We start from the raw sequence: 25,715 nt of genomic DNA on the forward strand, positions 1-25,715 counted from the left end.
GGTTTTTTATGTTACCATTTTTCAGAAGAAAAAAACAAAAAGATAAAACATAATATGGATAAATGAAATAACATTTTATTAATAATGATAAAATTTGAGACAAAGCCCAAATAGATTCACTTTCACCTTGGGCATAGTGAAAGGATTTTTTTTAAAACAAAAAAACATATTACTTTGACAAGTGAACAACAGAGGGAACATCAACAGCAACCCAATTCTGGCACATCAATCCAGGCATCACAAAGTTTGACACTTCTTGTTCTTGGTCATTTTCCAGGATTACAACAGCAGACTGATCTTTGGAGTAGATGAAACCAGCACTGTGAAAAACTTCTTGAATACGCTTCAAATCTCTACGGGTTGAACTAGGTGAGAAGCCTAAATCAACTCTATTTTTGTTCTCAGCAAGTTCAACAACTTGACCCCATTTAACAGATTGACCGTTCTCCATAACTTGTTGGGCGTCTTTTAAAGAAGTCATGGATGCCCCATTCTTCTTAACAATATTATCAACGACAAAAAGAGCTTGGAATGGAGTTCCTACAGCTTCGTCATCATCAATATATGACAATGAAGAGAAATGACTCACCAACATGGCTTGCTCTCCACCCACAATAACTGACTTTCCGTTCTTCACAAATTTCAACTTCTGATAGAGGGTTGACGTCACTGCCCCAACTTCGTGAATCCATGGACGACCCAGGAGACAACTATAGGCGGGATGGATGTCCATAACTTGAAACATAATCTGAAATAAGCACGAACCTATCTTCATCAGGAGATCAACCTCTCCAATCATAATTTTCTTCGAGTCATCATAGGCTTTCACAACAACCCCATTGAACCTCATCAGAGCAACTTGATAAGAGAGCTTGGACAAAGTAAACTTTGGCATAACATTCAGAGAAGAGCCAATGTTAACTAACATATTAGACAAAGCATCTTCTTGACAATTCATGGAAATGTGTAGAGCCAAATTATGGTTCATCCATTGCTCAGGAAATTCTTCATCACTAAAGCTCAAGTTGTTACACGCGGCAATGTTGGCCACAATGCCATCGAACTGGCCAATTGTTACATCATGATCTACATAGGCTTACTCTAAGAATTTATGCAAAGCCTCTATGTGAGCTTCCAAATTCATCAGCAAATATAAGACAAATATTTTGGATGGGGTATGCGATAATTGATCAACCATATTAAATTCACTTATCTTAATCAATTTCAATATTTCATCATGATCAAATTTCTAGTTTACACCGCTGAACTGGCCAGACCGCACAACAGGAGATTCCACCCGAGCTTGCTTACCCACCAAAGTATCTTCAATCCTTTTAGGAGCCATGAAAGCAAATACTCTACCACTTCGGGTCATACCACTCACATCAATAATATTCATAGCAGAAGAAAGTGAAGGGATGAGACCTTCCTTTCCATCTTCCAACATTGTAGCATTGTATTTGTAAGGAACAACTCTGTCAGATTCATAGGGCATAAGACCCGCCAGACGAATAACCAAAGGAGAAATGACATACTTTTGACTATTGTAGGCAATCACGATTGATTCAGGGATATTGAAATGAGCAACTATGATATTCACACCATGCTCATCTTCATCCCTATCTTAGGTAATATGAATAAGTTTTTGATCTAGAATTTCTTGTAAATCTCTATTCACCACAACACACCCTCGAGGGTTTCTTAATCAAATACGACAAGAAACATGATCGTGCTCATAGTAACTCAGCTCGCACAAAGTTGCACGCATCTCGACCAAGGATCTTCTAATCAAATTGACATCAAAGACACAATACTTTCCAGGACATCCCTTGACCATATTCATAGTTGCACCACCATGTTTAGGAAAGATATTGACTTGCACATTGGGACCAGAATCCTTGAAAGACAAAATACCACTTTGCACTAGTCTTCTCACCTTAGCTGTCAAAGCAAAACAATTTTCAATATCGTGATTGGGTGCACCTTGATCGAATGCACAATGATAATCAGATTTGTACCACCATGGAAGATGCTTTGGAATAGTTAGCAGAGTCCTAGTCTGTACCAAATTCTTTTGTATCAAAGATGGAAATAATTCCACATATGACATCATAATTGGATCAAATTGTGCTGGTCTCTGGACACAATTTTATTGATGATTACGTTGTTGAAAATGTAGTTGATAATTTAGTGCTATTTGAACAGCTGGAGCAGGATTAATAACCGGGGTAACTGATGCCATATGCTGATGACGTTGATTGCCTCTTGGAGATCTCCTACGTTTCTCTTGCGAAATAACATTAGCATCATGTTCCTTTTCCTTGGGAAAACGATCCCCATACTTCCTGGAACTGTCTGATGAACCATTCTCTTTCAACCATCCCTCGCGTACGCCTTCTTCTAGTCTCATCCCCATGTTTACCATCTCGGTAAAATCACTGGGAGCACTTGCAACCATCAGGTCATAGTAAAACGGAGTCAAAGTCTTCAAAAACAACTTTGTCACCTCTTTCTCTTTTAGTGGAGGACTGACTTACGTGACAATCTCACGCCATCTCTGCGCGTATTCTTTGAAAGTTTCCTTATCCTTTTGGGACATATTATGTAGTTAATCTCGGTCCGGCGCCATGTCAACAATACTTGTACAAACGAACAAAAGCGTCACCTAGATCATTGAAAGTACGGATCTGGGTGCTATCAAGTCCCATGTACCACTTCAAAGTAGCACCAGTTAAACTGTCTTAAAAGTAATGAATCAACAATTTATGCTTATTAGTTTGAGTCAACATCTTGCTAGCGTACATCACCAAATGACTCAAAGGACAAGAGTTACCATTATATTTCTCGCAATTTGGAACTTTGAACTTATGAGGGATCTTCACATTAGGAACTAAGCACAAATCATGAGCATTCTTCCCAAACAATTCTTTTCCTCTCAAATATTGAATCTCTTTCTGCATTGCTTGAAACTAATCTTGAAATTTATCCATCCTTTCATAGACATCAACACTTTCAATCTGATCAACATGGAAAACAGGTTCTTCCACATAAGGAGCAACATGGGCCATAAGAGGTGGAACAAACATAACAGGTTGAGCAAAGGGAACTTCAACAGCTGGTTGATATCCTTTAGCCACAAAGTGAGGAGGCATACCCCAAGGGAAACCAGGAGGCATTTGGTGTTGTGGGGAACTGACCGGAGCCAAATAAATTTCCGTAGAAATGATTTCAGAAATCATAATCCTCTAAAGTGGAGTCTGAGGAGGAGGAGGAGGCTGATTCTGGGCAGTCACCAGAACTTCCATTATAACAGTGAGCCTTTCCAAACTTTCTTTCAAGAGTAGTCACTTCCTTATAGAGTTCACGATTCTCTTGCTCTAAACGATCCATCCTTTTCAGTTGATTAGCACGAGTTTGTACTGGTGAGACAACTTGTCTGAACGAAGACCAACAAAAGGAAGAAATAAGAGATTTTTTTTACCAAAATAACCCAAATTTTCAAAATAATTCCCAAAATAACCCCGTTTTCAAAAACATTTCCCAAACTAGGAGGAGGCGTCAATCCAATTGGCGACTCCTCTTAAAAATAGAGTGCAGGCGCCAATTGGATTAGCTAGGGCACATGTGCATTTTTTCAAAGGAGGCGCCAATTGGATTGGCACCTCAGTGTATTTTGCAATTTTTTTGTTATAAATAGAGGTGTTGTGTGAATCATTTTTCCACATCCCATTTCATAATTTGGCAACCATGTTTGGTGTTCGTCGCCGCTATGGAAAGGTGATTTATGCGAGAGACAAACCTCAGATGTTGATGCTCTTCTGGAACATCACTACTTTCGATCAACTGAAGAGTGAGCTGGTTCGTTGGTTAGATGGGAAAATACCAAAAGGGGAAAAATTAGAAGTATTGAGAGACTCGACAATATCTTTGGTTGGGTGCGAATGAAAATTGATAAGGATACTAGGGAAATGATGTTTCGGACGAGATGACATCACTTTGATTGTTCAACATATGATCGACATGTATCTCGGTCTCCTCTTATTCTTTATCAACGAAATTGACTTCTTCTTCTGCTTCTGGGTCGACGTCGTTTGAGTATTGTGAATCAAATTCATCAGATTCATCCTCACTGGTTATTTGAGATTGTTGAGATGGCATACATGGTTGAAGAGTAATATACAATTTAATACAATTGCATCCAGGATGTTCATGACTAACAAACATGTATTCAATATCTTCATCATCCCTTACCTTAAGAGGGAAAAACTTGCATTGACTGTTCTAAAAAAACATTGGATTTTGATACGTGATCTTTAACACAATACCCGATCCTATGCAGGATTGTATTCTTTTTTTCAAATGCAAGAAATTTGCATTTCTCTTGATCGTGAGTCGAGTGGTATAAGTGTTTCGAAATAAAAATCTGTATAACTCAGACTTGCATGTCTCACCATTGTAGTGAACATTGACATTATATTTCAGTGAAGATGACATTGTAATACTTCTGGTGCAGATGAAAATTAATTTCTTGCTGCAAATGAATGTGTGTTGAGTGTTGGGTGTTGGGTGTTAATAGTAAGACACTTAAATAGGTAAGTGATTTGTCTAATATCCAAGCTAGTCCGAAGTGATGTGTCTAACATGCAAGCTAGTCCTAAATGATGTGTCAAACATGCAAGCTAGTCTGAAGTGATGTGCCCAACATGCAAGAGAGAGGAAAGCCACGTGTCACACATGCAAGCACTAGCTCCAAATGAATTGGCGCCTCCTTATAATCCTTGCACATGGGAGCCAATCCACTTGGCTACACCATGTCTTGCATGCATGCAAACCTCGTAACCAAGCATTCAAACCTAGGTGTGTCATGCATGAGCCTATGGAGGCGCCAATTTGAATGGCAACACCATGTAAGAAATGCACATGGGCGCCAATTCATTTGGCTACCACATGCAAACACATTTTTCTATGCTCCACACTTTTTCCTATAATAGGAAGGTAACTATAACACTTCTTCCACACTATCACTCACTATTTCCTCTACAACATCAAATCTTTCATTTTCAACAATCTCTTTCATCTGCACCAACCTCTTTCATCTTCGACAAGATGTCTATCCTCACAATGGGCGAATCGCACAGAGGAACAGTTGCAAACATAGAAACTTATGTAAGCGTTTTATTCTTTTGTTATTTTTCTAGAGTACCTTTTAATAACATATCAACTTAGTAAAATATTTTCTTGTTTCTTTTAGAGGATGTTTCAAGGTTCCGTACTCGGGTCCACGAATATGTCCACATGGACCCGATGATTCAACTGTATGTCGAACTCGCCGGTTTTGGACATATAAGCAAAATTATGTCTTGGTCGGTGGATAATAAATTCATTCTTGCGTTATGCGAAAGATGGCGTGCCGAGACACACACATTATGGTTTCCAATCAATGAGTGTTCCGTGACGTTAGAATACGTCTACATGCTATTGAGACTGCCTATTGAAGGTAAAGTTGTAAATGGTAAAACCAACTATGCGAATTCAATTTGCATGGACCTCTTGGATACTGATTTGTTAGATGATAACTCAAGAGGTCAAGGTATACTCCTTTCACGCCTTAAGTCATATTATAACAGTTTACATTTAAATGAGCATTCTACTGAAGAGGCTCGAATAATAAAAACTAGGTGTTACATTATGCTTTTAATTGGTTCTTTTTTATTTCCCGAAGGTAGTGGTTCTAGTATGCATATTATGTATTTACCTTTACTAAGACATGTAGATAGAATATGAAGTTATAGTTGGGGATCCGCTTGTCTGGCCTATCTTTATAGCTCTTTCTGTAAATATTCACACAAAGACACATCTACCTTTTCTGGATGTGCTGTTTTGCTCCAAGCATGGGGTTGGGCAAGACTACCGTCCCTAGTGCCCATCAACAATAACCCTTTTACATTCCCGTATGTACAAAAGTAAGTTGTTTAAAATGCTATATATTTACTTACTTATCGATTATTATCTCTAACTAATATTTTTACCTTTATGGTGCAGATGGTCGACAAGTGGTATGAGTTATAACAGATGTTCTAGACACTGTATTACCCAGTATCACAATCTCTTGGATCACCTTCGACTGACATACATATGGATAATAACCTCATTATTTCGTTATGTCATACGGTGAACTGACTTGGGGTGTTTTGCTTTTTATCGCAATGTCGCGGATAGCAAGAGTCGCCACCGACTTTTCTTTTATCCAATAAGGAAAGGTGGAAAAGAACAGAAAAGACCTCAATAGATTTTTGGGTTCGGGAGGTACATTATACAAAGGGAAGGTATTAGCACCCTTTGTATCCATGGTTATCCATGGGCTCTTAATTGCTGGATCACTTATATTTTTGTCTGAAAAGTGTTAGTGAATTGTTTAAAAATGTTTCGAAAAGAGAGTTTAACTTTGTAATGATTCTCGTATGAATGTATACAAAGTATTTATCTCGTTTGATTTTGAAAAACAGTTTAGAAAAATATAACTTGGTAATGATTCTAGTATGAATGTATACCAAGTGGTGATTTTCTAGGACTTGCAAAGTGTGAGGGGTGGAAAATGTTTTAGGTTATGATCCAGTAATTGAGAGTTATACCTTCCTAAGGTCGTTATGGGCATTTCCTATCCTTATGAGGGTAAAACTGTCCTTACTATTGAGAAGTAAGTAGTTTTATCCTTTGGATGTAAAAGGGTCATTGTAGGGTCATCGATAGGTCATTGAAGGCAACAGTTGTAAGGATACCTTAGCATTCGAAGGGACGATCATCATTTAACCGTAGGCTACACCGAAGGGTCATCGAGGGACGAAATCATATATTCGAAGGCAACATCCGAGGGACTATGATTTATTTTATGATGATTTAATCGAAGGGCCATTGCTAAGTGTATCCCCATATTCGCGGGACATGACCGTGGTACCGTAATATCGTAAGGCAAAAGAGAGGTCCAAGATCACATATTTAGAGGCCGTATTTTACAATCGATTAGGTAATTAGGATGAATCTCCACATTAAAATTAATACATTAAAATTAATACATTAAAATTAATACATTAAAATTAATTAGGTAATTTAGGGTGAAACTCCACAAGGGTATCCCACAAATAAAGTGGAAGACCTAGACAGCAATCTTTTCCTGGGAAAGGTGAACCTTTACAAAATTCAGTAAACGGGTTAGAGTACCAAGTCAGGATGCAATCAAGGATTGCACCGCAAAAGAAACCAGAACAGCAGTAGGGTCAGATAAACAATGCATGGCTATGATAAAAACATGACAGGTTAGCAAAGGACAGAACAGAAAAATCAGCGACTGTCCCGGTCGCCGCTGCCTCGCCTAGCGAAGGCTCAGCGAATACTCGCTGCATGCTCGCTTAGCGATGTGCTAGCGAGCGGCTGCGGATTCTGGTTTTGATAACAGCATAATGTCAGCAAGCTTCACACCTTATAGCATCCATTACAGAGATTATGTGGTTAGACATTCAGATGTTCATGCATACTTAAATTCATATGTAAAACTTAAGATAGTTTCATAAATTCAATCATGATACCATATGCAAATTAAGAACATAAGGTAGTAATAGCAATGCCAACCTGTTTGTAATCGAATTGTAACCTTGAATTGGCCGATCGGATCGAATTGAGCGGAAGTGACCTTGCTGCCGCCGGCTTTCCTTCAGGGTTTCCTTTAGGGTTACTCGGAATTCTCAGGGTTAGCCTCCAGGGTTTGCCGTCTGTGAGCGCTAGGGTTTGCTTGCTAGGGTTCTCCTTTCGTCCTTTTTCGTCCCCTTTTCATTACTGAAGTGCTGGTATTTATAATGCTCTTTTTTGTGACCTAATGGGCTCAGAGTGAAGCCCAGAATTTTATGTTATCTGCCAGCTTCGCTAGGCGAGCGTGTAGCGAACGTTCGCTAGGCGAAGGATTTGCTCGCCTAGCGAGCAGGCCAGTTTGGGACATTTTCTGGATTGGGCCATTCGTGAGCTGGGCCTTTGTTCCTTTAAGATCAGTGTCATAAAAATAAGTCGGAGTGCCCTGAAAAATGTCTTAAAATATTAATGGGCAAATTTTGGGGTATGACAGCTGCCCCTGTTCAATATTCTTGAACCGAGAGAGTCAGAATGGTATGTACGCCATTCGTGATCTGGAGGTGGAAGATTATTGAACACTTAGAACGCCCCAAAAATTTGCACTTGTCAATTAGTTAGTCTTGATGGAGATGGGCTTAAAGATGCCATCTAGGAAGTTTGATGATGAGAGCTTCAGAGTGCGTCGTACGTTAGAAGATATCTGAAGTCATGGGTGTCACTGGGTCATACGCCAGACCGTATAGTGAGTCATTCGTTAGGCCTTCGACTTCACTGGGGAGTTAGAATGGGTCATACGCCGCTGGGGATAACAGATCAGAATGGATCATACGCTAGATCGTATCTGAGTTGCAGAATGGGCCATCTGTTAGACTGTATCTGACGAAAAGTAGTCGTACGCTAGACTACACCTCGGGATGTACCGTACGCTAGGTAGTATCTGAGGAATGAAGATCCGAATGGTTCGTACGCTAGACCGTATCGGACTTGTTGGGGGAGTAATATGTTGTGCCGAATCAAAATGAGATAAGAATCTGAATGAGTCATACACTGCTGGGGATAAAGGATCAGAATGGATCGTACGCTAGATCGTATCTGAGTTGCAGAACGAGCCTTCCGTTAGGCTGTATCGTTACTGGGGGTGAAGGATCAGAATGGACCGTATGCTAGATCGTATCTGAGTTGTAGACTGAGCCGTCCGTTAGGCTGTACCTGGTGATGAAGGGGGTAGTCATACGCCAGACTACACTTCAGAATGTACCGTACGCTAGGTAGCATTTGAGGGGATGAACATCCAAGCGGGTCGTAAGCTAGACCGTCTCTGAGTAGCAGAACGAGCCGTCCGTTAGGCTGCATATGATAATAAAGGGGTAGTCATACGCCAGACTACACTTCAGAATGTACCGTACGCTAGGTAGCATCCGAGGCCTTGAAGGTCCAAATGGGTCGTATGCTGGACCGTATTGGAGTTGTTGAAGGTCGGAATGGATCGTACGTTAGATCGCATCTGAGTTGAAAGAGTCATATGTTGAGCTGAATCAGAATGAACCGTACGCTAGGCTATATCTGATAGTATTTGTATATGTTGTATTTGCAATAAATGTCTGTGCTGGGCTTATAGATGCCATCACTAGGAGGACGTCAGGATGAATGTTGACATGGAGTGTATCTGAAAGATGTATTTGAATCTGAACGTAATCGATGAAGATGTCCGTCTGAATGGCTCTCTATTTTGACTGTATCAGGAAGATAATTAACCTGAAAAATAAAGTTAGCTTCATGCCATGTCATGATGCATGAGATGTTTTATGCTTTCGAAAATAACTGCGAACGATGTATACATGCGTATGCTGTGAAATGATGTAATGAATGAATTATGCATCTGAAAAGTTCTTCCTGAGGACTCTACTGGGGAAAATAAATCTCAATCTTCTGGTTGGGAGATACTGGTATCGATGACCCTTTCTTAGCCGGGGATGCTTGATTTCTGTCTGATGGTAGAAATGTTCAACAGAAGCCCGGCTGGGGGTGGAAGAGATGACCCATTTGTCTAGTAATGCCACTCTCTTCTGGGAATGTCTGGCTTTGCTGGGGAATAGGATTAGCAACGGATTCATTGGAAAGCATGATTAGACCTTCTCCTCGATCCTGAAGCCTAGTAGTAATCGCTATTTCTATTTTATGCACGCATTTTTGGTAAACATCGATCATATCCAAATGCATATATTAATTCGAATTAAATCAATGGACGTTTATGCAAACAAAACAGAGAAAGTAAAACAAGAGCATTTTTTTTTGAAACTAAAATTATATTGATTTCGAAAGAGGGCCTATAAACAGGCAATTTGTGTACAAGGAGACAAAAATCCTAGTAAGAGGAAATTGTCAAGAAAACAAAGAGAAAGCTATGCCGAAAACGTCCTATTGACTTTAATTCCACTACTGCCATTATGTCTTCAAGCCTCTCATCTCCTGCTGTCGGATAGAAGTGATTAGCTTGTTCAGTCCTTTGAACTTGGATGAAGTTGTCTGAGAACGGGACATAGTCATACGCTTTAATCCCTAATTTTTGCCTGGACCGCCTTTTCAGGTTTTCAATCCACCAGGATACCCCTTTTTGCCCAAGCCGCCTTTTCAGGTTTTCGACTTGCCGGGTGCACATTTTTTATGTTTATCCCTAATTTTTGCCCGAACCTTTTTGGTTCGCCGGGATGCCCTTACTTTTGCCTAGGTACGTCGACCTAGCAAGTCTCTTTTATGCGTAGTATTTTTTGACTATGTCTGCGTTCACGGGATGCGGGAAGTCTTCGCCGTCCATTGTAGCTAGTATCATGGCTCCACCAGAGAATACCTTCTTAACTACAAACGGCCCTTCGTACGTGGGAATCCATTTGCCTCTGGGATCACCTTGTGGTAGAGTGATGCGCTTTACCACCAAGTCTCCAATTTGATACACCTGTCTCTTGACTCTTTTGTTAAATGCCTGGGTCATGCGCTTCTGATATATCTGTCCATGACAAACAGCCGCAAGTCTCTTCTCATCAATCAAGTTTATCTGATCGAGTCGAGTCTGAATCCATTCCTCTTCATCTAAGCCCGCCTCTTTCATGATTCTTAGAGAGGGAATCTGAACTTCCACTGCTAAGACGGCTTCCATTCCGTAGACTAAAGAGAAAGGAGTTGCTCCTGTCGAAGTGCGTACTGAAGTGCGATAACCGTGAAGAGCAAACGGTAACATCTCATGCCAGTCTTTGTACGTCACCGTCATCTTTTGTATGATCTTCTTGATATTCTTATTAGCAGCTTCTACAGCGCCATTCATCTTTGGTCGGTACGGAGAAGAGTTATGGTGCTTTACGTTGAACTGCGTGCAGAGTTCAGTAATCATCTTGTTGTTCAAATTAGTACCATTGTCGGTGATAATCCTTTCAGGGATACCATACTGACAAATAAGACTATTCTTGATGAACCGTGCCACCACATTCTTGGTGACAGAAGCAAATGAGGCGGCCTCTACCCACTTTGTAAAGTAATCAATAGTGACAAGGATGAAGCGATGTCCATTAGAAGCAGTAGGTTTAATCTCCCCAATCATATCAATGCCCCACATTGCAAAGGGCCAAGGTGCGGTCAACACGTTCAATGGAGCAGGAGGTGCATGTACTTTATCCGCATATATCTGGCACTTGTGACAGGTTCTGGAGTGATGGTGGCAATCAGCTTCCATGGTAGACCAATAATACCCTGATCTCAGAATCTTCTTGGCCATCGTATGTCCACTAGAATGAGTCCCAAAAATACCGTCGTGCATATCTCCCATAATCTTTTCTGCTTCCTTTTTATCCACACAGCGAAGCAAAGTCGAATCGTGGTTACGTTTGTATAATACTCCATTACTCAAAAAAAATTTAGCAGAGAACTTCCTCAGGAATTTTCTATCATTGATAGATGCCCCCTCAGGGTACTCCTGAGTTTCTAAATATCTTTTTACTTCGTGGAACCAAGGTTTCTCTTCCACTTCATCAGTATTAAGCTCATAACAATGTGCTGGTTCATCCAATCGCTCAATGGTGATCATGGGAGCTTCATTGTCCCATCTGACTCTGAACATAGATGACATGGTAGCCAATGCGTCTGCCAACTGATTCTCTTCTCGTGGGATATGTTCGAATGTAATCTCTCCAAAGTATGGGATTAGTGACAACACCTTCTCTCGATAAGGGATGAGATTCAGATGTTTAGTGTCCCATTCTCATTTGATCTGACTGATTACTAATGCTGAGTCTCCGTACACACTCAAAAACTTGATCCTTAGGTCTATGGCAGCTCTGAGTCCCAAAATACATGCTTCATACTCAGCCATATTATTGATACAATCAAAACATAGTCTAGCAGTGAAAGGCGTATGGCAACCCCTGGGAGAAATAATTACGACACCAACACCGTTGCCCAACGCATTAGAAGATCCATCAAAAACCATAGTCCATCGGGATCCCGGTGCGGGTCCTTCATCCGGTCCATGTTCTTCATGATTGGTAACAAACATGACATCTTCATCTGGAAACTCAAAATTCATAGATTGGTAATCATCCACCGCTTGATGAGCCAAATGATCAGCTAGCACGCTTCCTTTGATTGCTTTCTGAGTAGTATACTGGATGTCATACTCTGTTAAGATCATCTGCCATCTTGCTATTCTTTCGGAGAGAGCGGGTTTCTCAAATATGTATTTGATAGGATCCATCTTAGAAATCAATAAAGTGGTGTGATTCAACATATACTGTCTCAGTCGGCGAGCAGCCCAGGCCAAAGCACAACAAGTTTTCTCGAGCAGTGAGTATCTTGTTTCACAGTCGGTAAACTTTTTGCTAAGGTAGTATATGGCATGCTCTTTTCGACCAGACTCGTCATGTTGTCCCAACACGCACCCCATTGAATTTTCTAACACGGTTAAATACATGATTAGAGGTCTTCCTTCAACTGGTGGCATCAGAATTGGAGGTTCTTGAAGATACTTCTTGATTTTGTCAAAAGCTTCTTGACATTCCTCATTCCATATCATCTCTTGATTTTTCCTCAGTAGCTTGAAGAGGGGTTTGCAGGTGGCGGTCAAATGGGAGATAAATCGGGCAATGTAATTCAAGCGTCCCAAGAAACCTCTGACTTCTTTATCTGTACTGGGAACTGGCATTTCTTGAATAGCTCTCACCTTGGCCGGGTCAACCTCAATCCCTTTACCACTGACAATAAAGCCCAGGAGTTTGCCGGACCTTACCCCAAAGGTGCATTTGTTCGGGTTCAACCTCAACTTGTATTTCTTCAACCTCTCGAACAGTTTGTATAAATGATCGAGATGTTCCTCCTCAGTATGAGATCTGGCTATCATGTCATCCACATATACTTCTATTTCATGATGGATCATATCATGGAACAAAACCACCATAGCACGCTGGTACGTTGCCCCTGCATTCTTTAAACCAAATGGCATTACTTTATAACAGAACGTGCCCCATTGCGTCACAAACGTAGTTTTCTCCATGTCCTCAGGCGCCATCTTAATCTGGTTGTAACCTGAGAATCCATCCATGAATGAGAACACCTTGTGTTGAGCGGTGTTATCTACCAGAACATCAATGTGCGGGAGTGGAAAGTCATCCTTGGGACTCGCTTTATTCAGGTCTCGGTAATCTACACACATTCGCACCTTACCATCCTTCTTTGGCACTGGTACCATATTAGCAACCCATTGAGGATAAGAAGTAACAGCCAGAAAACCTGCATCAAATTGTTTCATCACCTCGGCTTTGATTTTCTCAGACATTTCAGGACGCATGCGACGAACCTTTTGCTTAACAGGACGACATTCTTCCCTCGTTGGCAGTCGAGGCACTACTATATCGGTATCCAGTCCTGGCATGTCTTCATAAGACCAAGCAAAAATCTCTACATAGTCATGTAACATCTGAATCAACCTTCTTTTGACACTGTTTTCCAAGCCTGCTCCTATTTTGACTTCTTTCTTGTCTACTTCGGTACCCAGATTTACAATCTCCACTGACTCCTCGTGCGGCTGTATAGTCCTCTCTTCCTGTAGTAACAGTCTGGCAAGTTCTCCAGGTACTTCACAATCTTCCACACTTCCATCCTCGGCTTGGTAGATCGGATTTTCAAAGTCATAATGAACAGTAGTAGAACTATTATCAACAGGATCCAGAGTGGGTATGGATCTGCAATTCGTTACGTGAGTGTGTGTAAGAAAACATAGCTTGTTTGGAAGATGACAGAAAAGATAAAGAGCGCAATATTTGAATGCAAAAAGTCCATTGATTTATTGAATATGAATATGCTTATGAAAATGACAAAACCCTTAACAAATTAGCTATTGTGCCCCGGGCATAGACACAACGCTTGGAGAAGTTCAATTGTAAAAAAAAACAAAAATTTGCAACACCAAAATAGACAATGACAATTACTCCTGACTAAAGGAAATCGGGATAGTGTCTTCAGCCTTCCAATTATTGAGTCCGTCACCAATTGTTGGGAAAATCCAGCTATCCAGGTCGCAATTGCTGTCAGCATCTTCTACAACATTAATTTGACTCTTGTCAGAGCTGAACCCCAGGCCAAATTTGTCAGACTTGTACGGTACGTCGATCAATTGACCCCAGCCAGTACGACCACCATCTTCAACCACGGCTTGAGCGTCCTTCAGAGAAATCATAGCAGGAGGAGCACGAATAACCTTGGGTACACAGGAAGTTGGCTTAAGGACAGGATTAGTCGGAGGAACTACTTCAAATGACTGAGACGGAGTCTCAAAGAATTCACCATCTATCTCGACGTATCCGAAGGAATGCACACTACTGACAATATACTCCTCCTCCCCACACACAGTGACGATCTTACCCTCTATTGGATATCTCAACTTTTGATGGAGAGACGAAGCTACAGCACTTGCCCCATGAATCCAAGGGCGTCCCAGCAAGCAGGAATAGGCAGGACGAATGTTCATTACGTGAAAGGTAGCGTTGAAGACTTGAGGTCCTATCTTGATAGGGAGAACCACTTCACCATGGACAACACTCTTTGCACCATCGTAAGCCCGCACCACAATGTCACTAGGCTTCAGTTCAATGCTTTTACAGTCAAGTTTCTCGAGCACGGCTTTCGGTAGCACATTCAAAGAAGAGCCATTATCGATCAACACATGAGACAAGGTGATCCCCTTACACTCAATGGAGATGTGCAGAGCTTTATTGTGATTCTTTCCTGCTGGTGTCAGGTCAGCATCGGAAAAGCCTAAGCCATTGTCAACAGTCAGATTGGCCACATAGTTTTCGAACTGATCGACGGATGTCTCCTGAGGTACATGAGCAGTCTTCAGGAATTTTATCAACGCATTGGCATGAGATTCAGAAGATAACAACAAGGATAACATCGAGATCTTAGACGGAGTATGCCCCAGCTGTTCTACCACATCAAAATCACTTTTGCGGATGATCTTCAGCATTTCTTCCATTTCCTGCCTGGCAACGTCTTCAGTAGTAACTTCGACCGGTGTCCTTGACTGAGAAGGATTGACTGGTTCCTTTCCTCGGGTTTCAGGGGCGGGAGGTGAGATTTCTGGAGAAAAGATCCTTCCACTTCGAGTAATTTTACTGGTCCCGACAATGTCATTAGGATTAGCAGAATTACCAACTTGCTTTACGCCATGGATGTAAACATCACCTCCATAATTCCACGGAATGGCTTTGCTTGAGGAATACGGTACTGGGCCAGGTGCAGTAATGATTAGGGGAGCTACCCTGGGCTCAGCAATGATCTTCACAGGTACTCTAGTAGCGGTAATCTTCACTGGGACTTTGGACCTAACAATCATGGATATTTCTTCAATAGGGTTTCCTACCTTAGGAACCTTTTTGAAGAGAATTGTACGATCATCCATCAGCTGTTGAATACCATTCCTCAATTTCAGGAAATCATTGGGTCGGAGTAAACAGAGATCGCAATTTTCCGCACAACCTGGAAATAAACCAGCTTGTAGTAAGTTCTTCTTGATGATCAGGAGAGAAGATGTTAAATCCGCTACAGTAGTGACGTGAGAATTGTCATTGACAGCATTAACAGCCTTGTCATGATTAGGCATAGGTGCAGTGACGACATTGGGAGTCTCCGGAGGCTCAAATTCAATTTCCCCAGCGTCGATCATATCCTGAATTTTATTCTTCAACAACCAACAATCGTTTGTATCATGCCCGGGGCTATCGGAGTGATATGCACACCTGGCATTGGGATTATAACGAGGAGAAGTAGTGTTGACATTTGCAGGAGGGCCTTTGAGAGTGATTAAATTTGCCTTTAGCATACTTTGCAGTGCTTGTGCTAAAGTCATATTGATCTTGGTAAACTGCCCTCTCGGCCTGTCCTTTACGCCTTCTTCCCGGGTTAATGAAACTCACAGCTTTCTTGTCTTTCTTCTTTTCGAGCAAAAGAGCCTTCAGTTCCTCCTGCCCCTTGGATAAGCTTAGCATCATCTCCTTGAATTGAGCATTCTGAGTCTGGAGATCTTTGACAGTTTGTTCGAGATCCATTTTTCTGTTTGCAATGAAGACCGTGAGAACATTGAACTTGTAGAATACCTGTTATGCAGTGTTATGTTATGTTATGCAATGCATGAAATGTTTTCAAGGACTTTTGGAATTTAACTTTGCGTAAATCACCAACAAGAGAGAAATGTTTATTGCTAATTTCTTTGATCAATGTTCATTACAAAAGGAATAATAATAAAAATACAATGAAAGCTCAAGTCTCCCAGGGGCGACTTCTTTTTGGGCGAAGATACGCATTGAGTCTTCGTTCCTCATTAAGCTGACTGGTAAGTTCTAACACTTTCTTCCTTTCTGCGACGAACTGAGTCTCGAAAGTATCCCTTTCTTCTCTCAACTGGATCCAGGATCTCTTTAGTTCCTCAACGTTGGTAGGCATATCTGGATAAGGAATGATCTGAGGAGCACCTCCTTCAGCTTCAGGTTCGACAATCTGAGGTCCGATTGCAAGATATGGCATGACAAGTTCACGAGCTCTGGCGCGTACCCATATGAGATAAGGTTCCATAGGAATAGAATTTTTCTGTCCTAACGTACCTCTCTTCACCATGCCCCAAGCTCGTACAAATCTTTGACGGAGGCCTTGGGAATCGTTGTCATAGTCGAACATGATGCCTTCGATGATCATTTCATGTGGACCATCTCTTCGAGCACAACCAAACTGTCGCAGAGCTAAAGCAGGATTATAAGTAATACCTCCTCTTATTGTTAGGAGTGGTACATTAGGGAACTCGCCACAACGGTCAATGATGGTAACATTTTCCTTGAACTGAGGACACCAACAGATGTCTGGGTGGGAGAGCAACATTATCCTTTGAGACCATTTCAAATTCTGCTCGTTCTTCAAGACTGATTGAGGAAGGTGCGAAATAAACCACCTAGACAACAAAGGTATGCAGCACATGAGAGTCCCTTGCTTCTTCATGGTACGAGTGTGGAGGGAATGCAAAATGTTTCCCAGCAAGGTAGGTACAGGGTTATGAGTGAGAAATATCTTAATAGCATTCATGTCTATGAATTGGTCTGGATTAGGGAATAACACCAAGCCATAGATTAGCAATGCCAGGATGTCTTCGAAAGCACGGACGTTCATAACTTTTAAGAATTCTCGGACCTTATTTGTCAGGAATTTGGCAAGTAAACCCTTAACTCCACTCCTTGTTACCCAATTAGCTTCAATGTCGGACTTCGTCATGTGTAAAGCTGCGGCAACTTCTTCAGACTTCGGAACCTTTTCTAAACCACTGAAAGGTATTTGATCAAGGATAGGTATCCCAAGCAGTCTGGAGAATTCTTCCAGTGTAGGTACCAACTGATAATCTGGGAATGTGAAGCAATGATGTTTAGGGTCGAAGAACTGGAATAAAACTCTCATCATATCTTCTTTGAAACCAGTGGTAACCAAATTGAGGAGAGAACCGTGTTTCTTGATGAACGGAGCATGATCGGGAAGTTCTGACACTAGATCCTTGAGTTGAGGAGAGATGGCTACAAAATTGATCCGGATGGTCTTCCTGGAAGCCATAGCCTTACGAAACAGAGCAAAGTTAAATCCCTAAGTCCTTGAAATGGTTAGTACAATGTTATGATGTCATGATGTTATGAGGTTAAATAAATAACAAGCACAAGCAAGTCACACAACCATCATTCCTAGGTTTTAAGGCTTGCATGAGTTCCATAGGTAAGTACCCTCCCCATTGAAGTTTAGTTGGTTCAACCTGTCCTAGAATAGTAACCGGGTTCTAGAAGGATCTCAAATCACCGACCTTCCTTTAAGTCCACTTCAGTGCAACACCAAGTGGTTGACCGAAGCTTCCCTAAAGTCCAATCTCAAAGAGTGTAGTATCGAGTCTCAACCAACCCCAGTCGGAACCGAAGTCAGTTATCTCACTACTTTCTAATGGCCAGGATGAGTCAATTAGGGTTCTAAAGGTCTGGTTAATGCTTTAATGACACCACGCGGAAGCCAAATTTTTCCTCAAGTGAACATGAGGAACATCAGGACATCCAAAGTGTCACATTAACCGTAGCCATCATTTTAACCATTCCAGTATACGCCAGATAGTCACGATGATCTATTGCTACTTACCTAAGGTACACTAGATCCGGGTGTAGGATCTTTCACTCAAAAATGCCCAAGCAATCCCTTAAAAGTAAATCAGACAATTTGGAATAAGTGATCTTGTTTTTAAGGTAACCTCTCTTTTTTAAAGTATCCCCAGCAGAGTCGCTAGTTCTGTCATACGGTGAACTGACTTGGGGTGTTTTGCTTTTTATCGCAATGTCGCGGATAGCAAGAGTCACCACCGACTTTTCTTTTATCCAATAAGGAAAGGTGGAAAAGAACAGAAAAGACCTCAATAGATTTTTGGGTTCGGGAGGTACATTATACAAAGGGAAGGTATTAGCACCCTTTGTATCCATGGTTATCCATGGGCTCTTAATTGCTGGATCACTTATATTTTTGTCTGAAAAGTGTTGGTGAATTGTTTAAAAATGTTTCGAAAAGAGAGTTTAACTTTGTAATGATTCTCGTATGAATGTATACAAAGTATTTATCTCGTTTGATTTTGAAAAACAGTTTAGAAAAATATAACTTGGTAATGATTCTAGTATGAATGTATACCAAGTGGTGATTTTCTAGGACTTGCGAAGTGTGAGGGGTGGAAAATGTTTTAGGTTATGATCCAGTAATTGAGAGTTATACCTTCCTAAGGTCGTTATGGGCATTTCCTATCCTTATGAGGGTAAAACTGTCCTTACTATTGAGAAGTAAGTAGTTTTATCCTTTGGATGTAAAAGGGTCATTGTAGGGTCATCGATAGGTCATTGAAGGCAACAGTTGTAAGGATACCTTAGCATTCGAAGGGACGATCATCATTTAACCGTAGGCTACACCGAAGGGTCATCGAGGGACGAAATCATATATTCGAAGGCAACATCCGAGGGACTATGATTTATTTTATGATGATTTAATCGAAGGGCCATTGCTAAGTGTATCCCCACATTCGCGGGACATGACCGTGGTACCGTAATATCGTAAGGCAAAAGAGAGATCCAAGATCACATATTTAGAGGCCGTATTTTACAATCGATTAGGTAATTAGGATGAATCTCCACATTAAAATTAATACATTAAAATTAATACATTAAAATTAATACATTAAAATTAATTAGGTAATTTAGGGTGAAACTCCACAAGGGTATCCCACAAATAAAGTGGAAGACCTAGACAACAATCTTTTCCTGGGAAAGGTGAACCTTTACAAAATTCAGTAAACGGGTTAGAGTACCAAGTCAGGATGCAATCAAGGATTGCACCGCAAAAGAAACCAGAACAGCAGTAGGGTCAGATAAACAATGCATGGCTATGATAAAAACATGACAGGTTAGCAAAGGACAGAACACAAAAATCAGCGACTGTCCCGGTCGCCGCTGCCTCGCCTAGCGAAGGCTCAGTGAATACTCGCTGCATGCTCGCTTAGCGATGTGCTAGCGAGCGGCTGCGGATTCTGGTTTTGATAACAGCATAATGTCAGCAAGCTTCACACCTTATAGCATCCATTACAGAGATTATGTGGTTAGACATTCAGATGTTCATGCATACTTAAATTCATATGTAAAACTTAAGATAGTTTCATAAATTCAATCATGATACCATATGCAAATTAAGAACATAAGGTAGTAATAGCAATGCCAACCTGTTTGTAATCGAATTGTAACCTTGAATTGGCCGATCGGATCGAATTGAGCGGAAGTGACCTTGCTGCCGCCGGCTTTCCTTCAGGGTTTCCTTTAGGGTTACTCGGAATTCTCAGGGTTAGCCTCCAGGGTTTGCCGTCTGTGAGCGCTAGGGTTTGCTTGCTAGGGTTCTCCTTTCGTCCTTTTTCGTCCCCTTTTCATTACTGAAGTGCTGGTATTTATAATGCTCTTTTTTGTGACCTAATGGGCTCAGAGTGAAGCCCAGAATTTTCTGTTATCTGCCAGCTTCGCTAGGCGAGCGTGTAGCGAACGTTCGCTAGGCGAGCGTGTAGCGAACGTTCGCTAGGCGAAGGATTTGCTCGCCTAGCGAGCAGGCCAGTTTGGGCCATTTTCTGGATTGGGCCATTCGTGAGCTGGGCCTTTGTTCCTTTAAGATCAGTGTCATAAAAATGAGTCGGAGTGCCCTGAAAAATGTCTTAAAATATTAATGGGCAAATTTTGGGGTATGACACGTTATAATTTGTTAACTTCTTCTACCAAGTTTATAATCCAAGTTACTTTCACATTTCAGTTCATTTGGCGTCCATACCTAAATTTTGATCATGACCATGAAGTCAACAAAGAAGACACATCCGTATGGACTACATGCACACCGATAATAAGATTCACAACTATGAAGATGCACAACAATGATCATGTGAAGTTGCAGTTAGGTATGCTTCAACACATCCCAGATCCCCCAGCAAGCCTAGGAGAATGGCATATGCGCAAAGTTAACGATCAATGGAACTTCAATCCATGGCAAAGCTTCGCAAGATCTGAGTGTCGCAAATGGAAGCACCGCCATGACCATGTCTTAACTGACGCAGTGATGCCAAATGAAGAAAAACTAAGTCGTACTTATATGGCTTGGTACATATCAATTGGTTTTGAGTTCATCGCCGAGGATATGTACCTATACGACCCACACCAACAAACTTACACACCAGACGCCTCAACATCTAACCCCGAACAACATAGTCAGACCGATACACACAACCCCCTGTCCGTCAAACTTTCCGTTCCACAAACACACAAACATACAACCCAAACATGCCATACACCCAACCATAATACCAAGAGCATACCCCATACCACCACCAACAAATAGATCATCAACCAAAGACCCAACATCGCTTCGCACCCAACACATCACCCTACCAAAGCCGCCTTAGCCAGAACACTCAACGATCATTCAACACCAACCGTCCCTCCTCCTACCATATCCAAGAAGCCCAAACCTCACAAAACTGAAACCTCCAATAACCCTATCTCTACCAAACACCCAAACAATCTTTCCAACCTTTCCTCGACGCATAATTCACACCCATGCCTCCCTTCAACCGTCCTGGTCGCCCACCAATAAGTCAAACACAACCCAACTACTATGGCATGGGTCACGAACTCAGCTATGGCGGTACATCTTCGATGCATACTCATGACTATGCTGATTTGTCTGACTATCTCAACATGCCATCTCCTGTAGTTGGTAGTGATGTTCCTGGCCCCTCAGATGCTCAAACACCAGTGGTGGATCATCAACGTGGGTTACGGCCACGAGTTCAGGTAGCTAGGGGATGTGGGACCGGAGGTCAGTTAGGTGATCCCGGTCATCAACATTAGGCTTTTTTGTGTAAACGGGAATTTATATTAATATGAATTGGTCCTATTTCGAAATTATGTATCACGTAGACTGTTTAACAATTTTTTTTTTCAAAATACACTGAGGTGCCAATCCAATTGGCGCCTCCTTACAATTGATACACATGGGTGCCAATTGAATTGGCTTCACCATGTGCCCTAGCCTATCCAATTCGCGCCTGCACTCTATTTTTAAGAGGATGCGGCAATCCAATTGGTGCCTCCTCCTAAAAGTGGGGTAGTTTTGGATTTTTTTTTGAAAACAGGGTTGTTTTGGGATTTTTTTTGAAAAACTGGGCTATTTTCGTAAAAAAATTGAAATAAGACACCTGGGAAACATACACAAATCAGGACCAAGATGCAATATGATACATGATATGCAAATGTAAATGCAAAGTTTTCAAGGAACTTCAAGATATAAAGCAAATTACAAACATCATAAAGGAAATAACACATTTTGAAATACTGAAATCTCATTTTATTAATAATGGAAAGGATTACAATTTGAAATACAATCTCAATAATTCTAAAGCATAAGCAGGAAGAAATTAGTTCTACGGAATCATATCCGATGATGACCCAACTCCAAGTTGATACTTCTTGTGAAGTTTTTTTATCTCTCTCTCTCTCATAATTGCTCTTCATGGCATCCTTCTTCATTACGAGCTGGTCTACAATGCCTTTCCAAACACCAGAAGTAGGAAGATGAATAGATGATGAACTTATAGAGGAAAATAAATCCTCTTGGTTCCTTGACCTTTTCATAGCATGTTGATCAAGTAATTCTATCAAGTCATCATTTTCCTTCAACTGCTTCTGCAATTCTATCTTCTCGAGGTCTGAAGCGTGAAACTTGTTTTCCCAAGCATCCTTCTCTTACTTCATCCTAACCAAAGCTTCTTGCATATCCTCTATGCATTCAATATTAATAGTGAGTGATTTGACCACTACTAAATACATAGGCCTCTTATAAGCGTAAGGCATATTTAATTCTGTTGCTCTCTTCTTCACCCAACTAGTGTAAGGCTCCAAAGCTACATTATTCTTTAATCCAAGCTCACTTTTTCCTTTCCTATGAATATTGTGCCAAGCATTCACCATCCTAGCCTTCAATTCTTGAGTGTATTTCCCTTCTTGGAAAAATAAACCTTCTAACAAAGTGTTATTAGGTTTGTCCCTCATAGCGAGCCCAACTTGACCTCTTGCTAAAGTCAGACTGTAGTTGGTTCCTCCTTGTGTACCAAGAAGAGGCACATTAGAGAACTCCCCACAACTACCAATAATCTCGACATTGTCGTAAACAAAAGAATACCATGTGATGTTATCATTGGTAAGAGACACCAGTCTTTGAGACCACTTTAAACAACCCTTGTTTTCTTTGAAGATAAGAGACTGCGACAAGTGTGAAATAAACCACTTATACAACAAAGGTGCACAACAGACAATAGTCCCGTTTCCTTTAGAAGTCCTATAATGAATGGATAAATAGGTATCACCAAGCAAAGTTGGAACATGATTCCCAACCAAAAAGATCCTAACAGCATTAACATCAACAAAATTGTCAATGTTGGGAAACAAGACCAAACCATAGATGAGTAAGACAATAATAGTTTCAAAGGCCACCATGCTACCAACATTAGCAAAAAAAAGGCTTTCTCAATTAGAAATTTTGAAGTCAACCCTCTGATACTTCCTTTAACAGTGAGATTAGCATCTACGTCAGATTTCTTTAGATGAATAGCTCGAGCTATAACCTGAGACTCCAGAATTCCTTCCAAACCACAAAAAGGAACCCTATAAGAAACTGGTATACCCAAAAGATAAACATACTCCTCCATGATAGGCAACAACTGATGGTCAGGAAAAGTGAAACATCGGTAGACGGGATTGTAGAATTGAACCAGAGTACAAAGAAGACCATCTTCAACATCAGTAGATAGAACATACAAAAGTCTTCCAAAAGGGTCTCTGAAATCCTTAGGATCATCCATAAAGATGCTAAATTTCTCGATTCCTTAAGATCAGGACATTTGAAACTGTATTTACGAGTATTCCTTATTCCAATATCCATGGTCGAAATATCTACAATGTTTGCAAAGAGAATATCTAAGTTCCTTGAAAACTGAGAAAAATGCTCATGAATGCAATGAGTGCATGATGAAACAACCATAAACAAGATCACACAAGGCACACAAGAAATATCCAAAGGTTCGGAGTCATGAGCATGGAGCAAAGGGTAAGAACCAACCCACAGGGTATGTACTAAGGGTATAATCACATGTAAAAGAAGGTTCTAAAAAGTTCTCAGAGTCATAGTTCCATCTTTTGAATATTATCGACTTAAACAAATACTCTCTAACCAATAATATTTCCAAGAGAAACTTGTCTGAATGTAGTATCGTGTAACAACTAATTCAAGTCTACACCTGAATAGCCACCACACTACGCCCTAAAAGGCCAAGATGGGTTAAGGGTTCTAAGGTCCTCAGCTTCTCAGGCTCCCAGGTCAGAAAAAGTAATGCCAATCACGACTACTCGTAAGATATTAGTAATCCCAAAGGGGCCTCCACTGAACGGGGGATCTCAAGTCATCTAATTAAGGATTAACTCCATAGAAGCCAAACAAGACTATACCACCCTCCTATCATAAGAGCACTCAAGTCTGGGTATATGACGTATCTCACAACACAAAGATCACCAAGCACCATACAAAACAAATAATAACAAACAACAACAAACAACAACAAACATAATATACAGAAATAAACAAAGATGGACTAAACCCACTAGGGATTTCTCCCCAACAGAGTCTCCATTTTTTTGTAGTGGTAAATTTTTTGAGATTAAGCTATTTTTTAATTTAACTCATAAAGCAAAAGTCGCCACCACACTTTTATTATTTCCAAAGGAAATGAAAAAAGTACGAACAAAACCCAAAAAAGTTTTAAAATAAAACTAATAAAAAGAGATACAGGTTCGGGGGTTAGTTATGCAAAGGGAAGGTATTAGCACCCTAAACATCTATAATACTCAATAGGAACCTCTTTGAAATCTGTGTATTTTGGCTTAAAAATCGAGTTGTTTGCAAAAGATTAGGGAGATGAGAAGAGAAATGTTTTTTTATAATTTTTGTGTTTGCCAAGACTATCTGAGTCTTATGCCTACGTATCAACAAAGTGCAATGGAGAATCAAAACCTCGTAGTTCATGGTAAAAATAACAAAGAAGTTTGTTTTGATTTATTTTTAATTAAAAGAGATTTTGTCATTTTAAGGAGAACACTCAACTAATCACCCATAAGTATGAGAACTTTACATCACCATAGAGAAGGGATCCAACTTGGATAAAGATCAACAAGTATGTCACTAGCTCTCTTAGGTGAAAAGAATTATCATCAATACTATGGGGATATGGGAATTATATCTCGACTATGAAAATGCCTCATGTCTAAACTTTGAGAAAATGTTTTAAAAGGAAAATGTACACAAAGGTCACAAAATGGTTTGAATGAGTTATGTATTTTTTAAGTCTTTTGGAATTGGTTTGAATATGCTTAAGATGTGTGGGCCTTTATTAAGAAAAATGTTTTGAAAATCACTTGATAAAAGTCAAGGTTTATTAAGAAATTGGTTCAAGTTTGAAAACAAGAAAGTTTTGAAAAGAGAGAGGAGATTTTGAAAATCAAAGAAGGAGAGGAGAAGAAAAGACTATCCTAGAGCATAAAGTAAAAAGCCAGGGAGGAAAGATCTAAGAAGGAAATAACAAGCTTTATGACATAAGTCAAGTAATAATTCCCTCCTTTGGATTAAGCCTCAAGTAAGCTAAATAAGCAAAGAATAAACCATGCATCATATGAAACCAAAGTAGCCAAGCCAAATCTTTAAAAGAAGTCCAAAGTTAAAGGTACCAGATGAATCCCAAGGTCTTAAATCACAAGCTCCCAAAGCAAGGGTAAAAATCCTAGTTCTAAGTCCATAACTCCACAAAAATACTAAGGATTGTAACCTCAAGTCCATGAATCGAGAGAGTCAATTTTTTTAGGGTTTTTTCCTTTATTAATGTCTTTTAAAGAAAAAAGAAGTCCAAATGGACAAAGAACAAAAAAACAATA

The 25,715-nt window shown here is 40.5% G+C and overlaps 1 protein-coding gene across 1 annotated transcript; it reads right to left on the reverse strand.

The window, feature by feature from the left end:
• Nucleotides 1-3,228: 3,228 nt before the first annotated feature.
• On the reverse strand, nt 3,229-23,596 carry LOC127080824 (uncharacterized). The gene is made up of 3 exons (XM_051021116.1): nt 23,241-23,596; nt 22,486-23,139; nt 3,229-3,436 (listed from the first exon to the last, which is right to left on the reverse strand). Exons 1-3 carry the CDS (start codon nt 23,594-23,596, stop codon nt 3,229-3,231), a joined length of 1,218 nt encoding a protein of 405 aa, XP_050877073.1.
• Nucleotides 23,597-25,715: the final 2,119 nt, after the last annotated feature.

The sequence above is a fragment of the Lathyrus oleraceus genome, chromosome 5, assembly GCF_024323335.1.
Source record: "Lathyrus oleraceus cultivar Zhongwan6 chromosome 5, CAAS_Psat_ZW6_1.0, whole genome shotgun sequence".
Classification (NCBI taxonomy): Eukaryota; Viridiplantae; Streptophyta; class Magnoliopsida; order Fabales; family Fabaceae; genus Lathyrus; species Lathyrus oleraceus.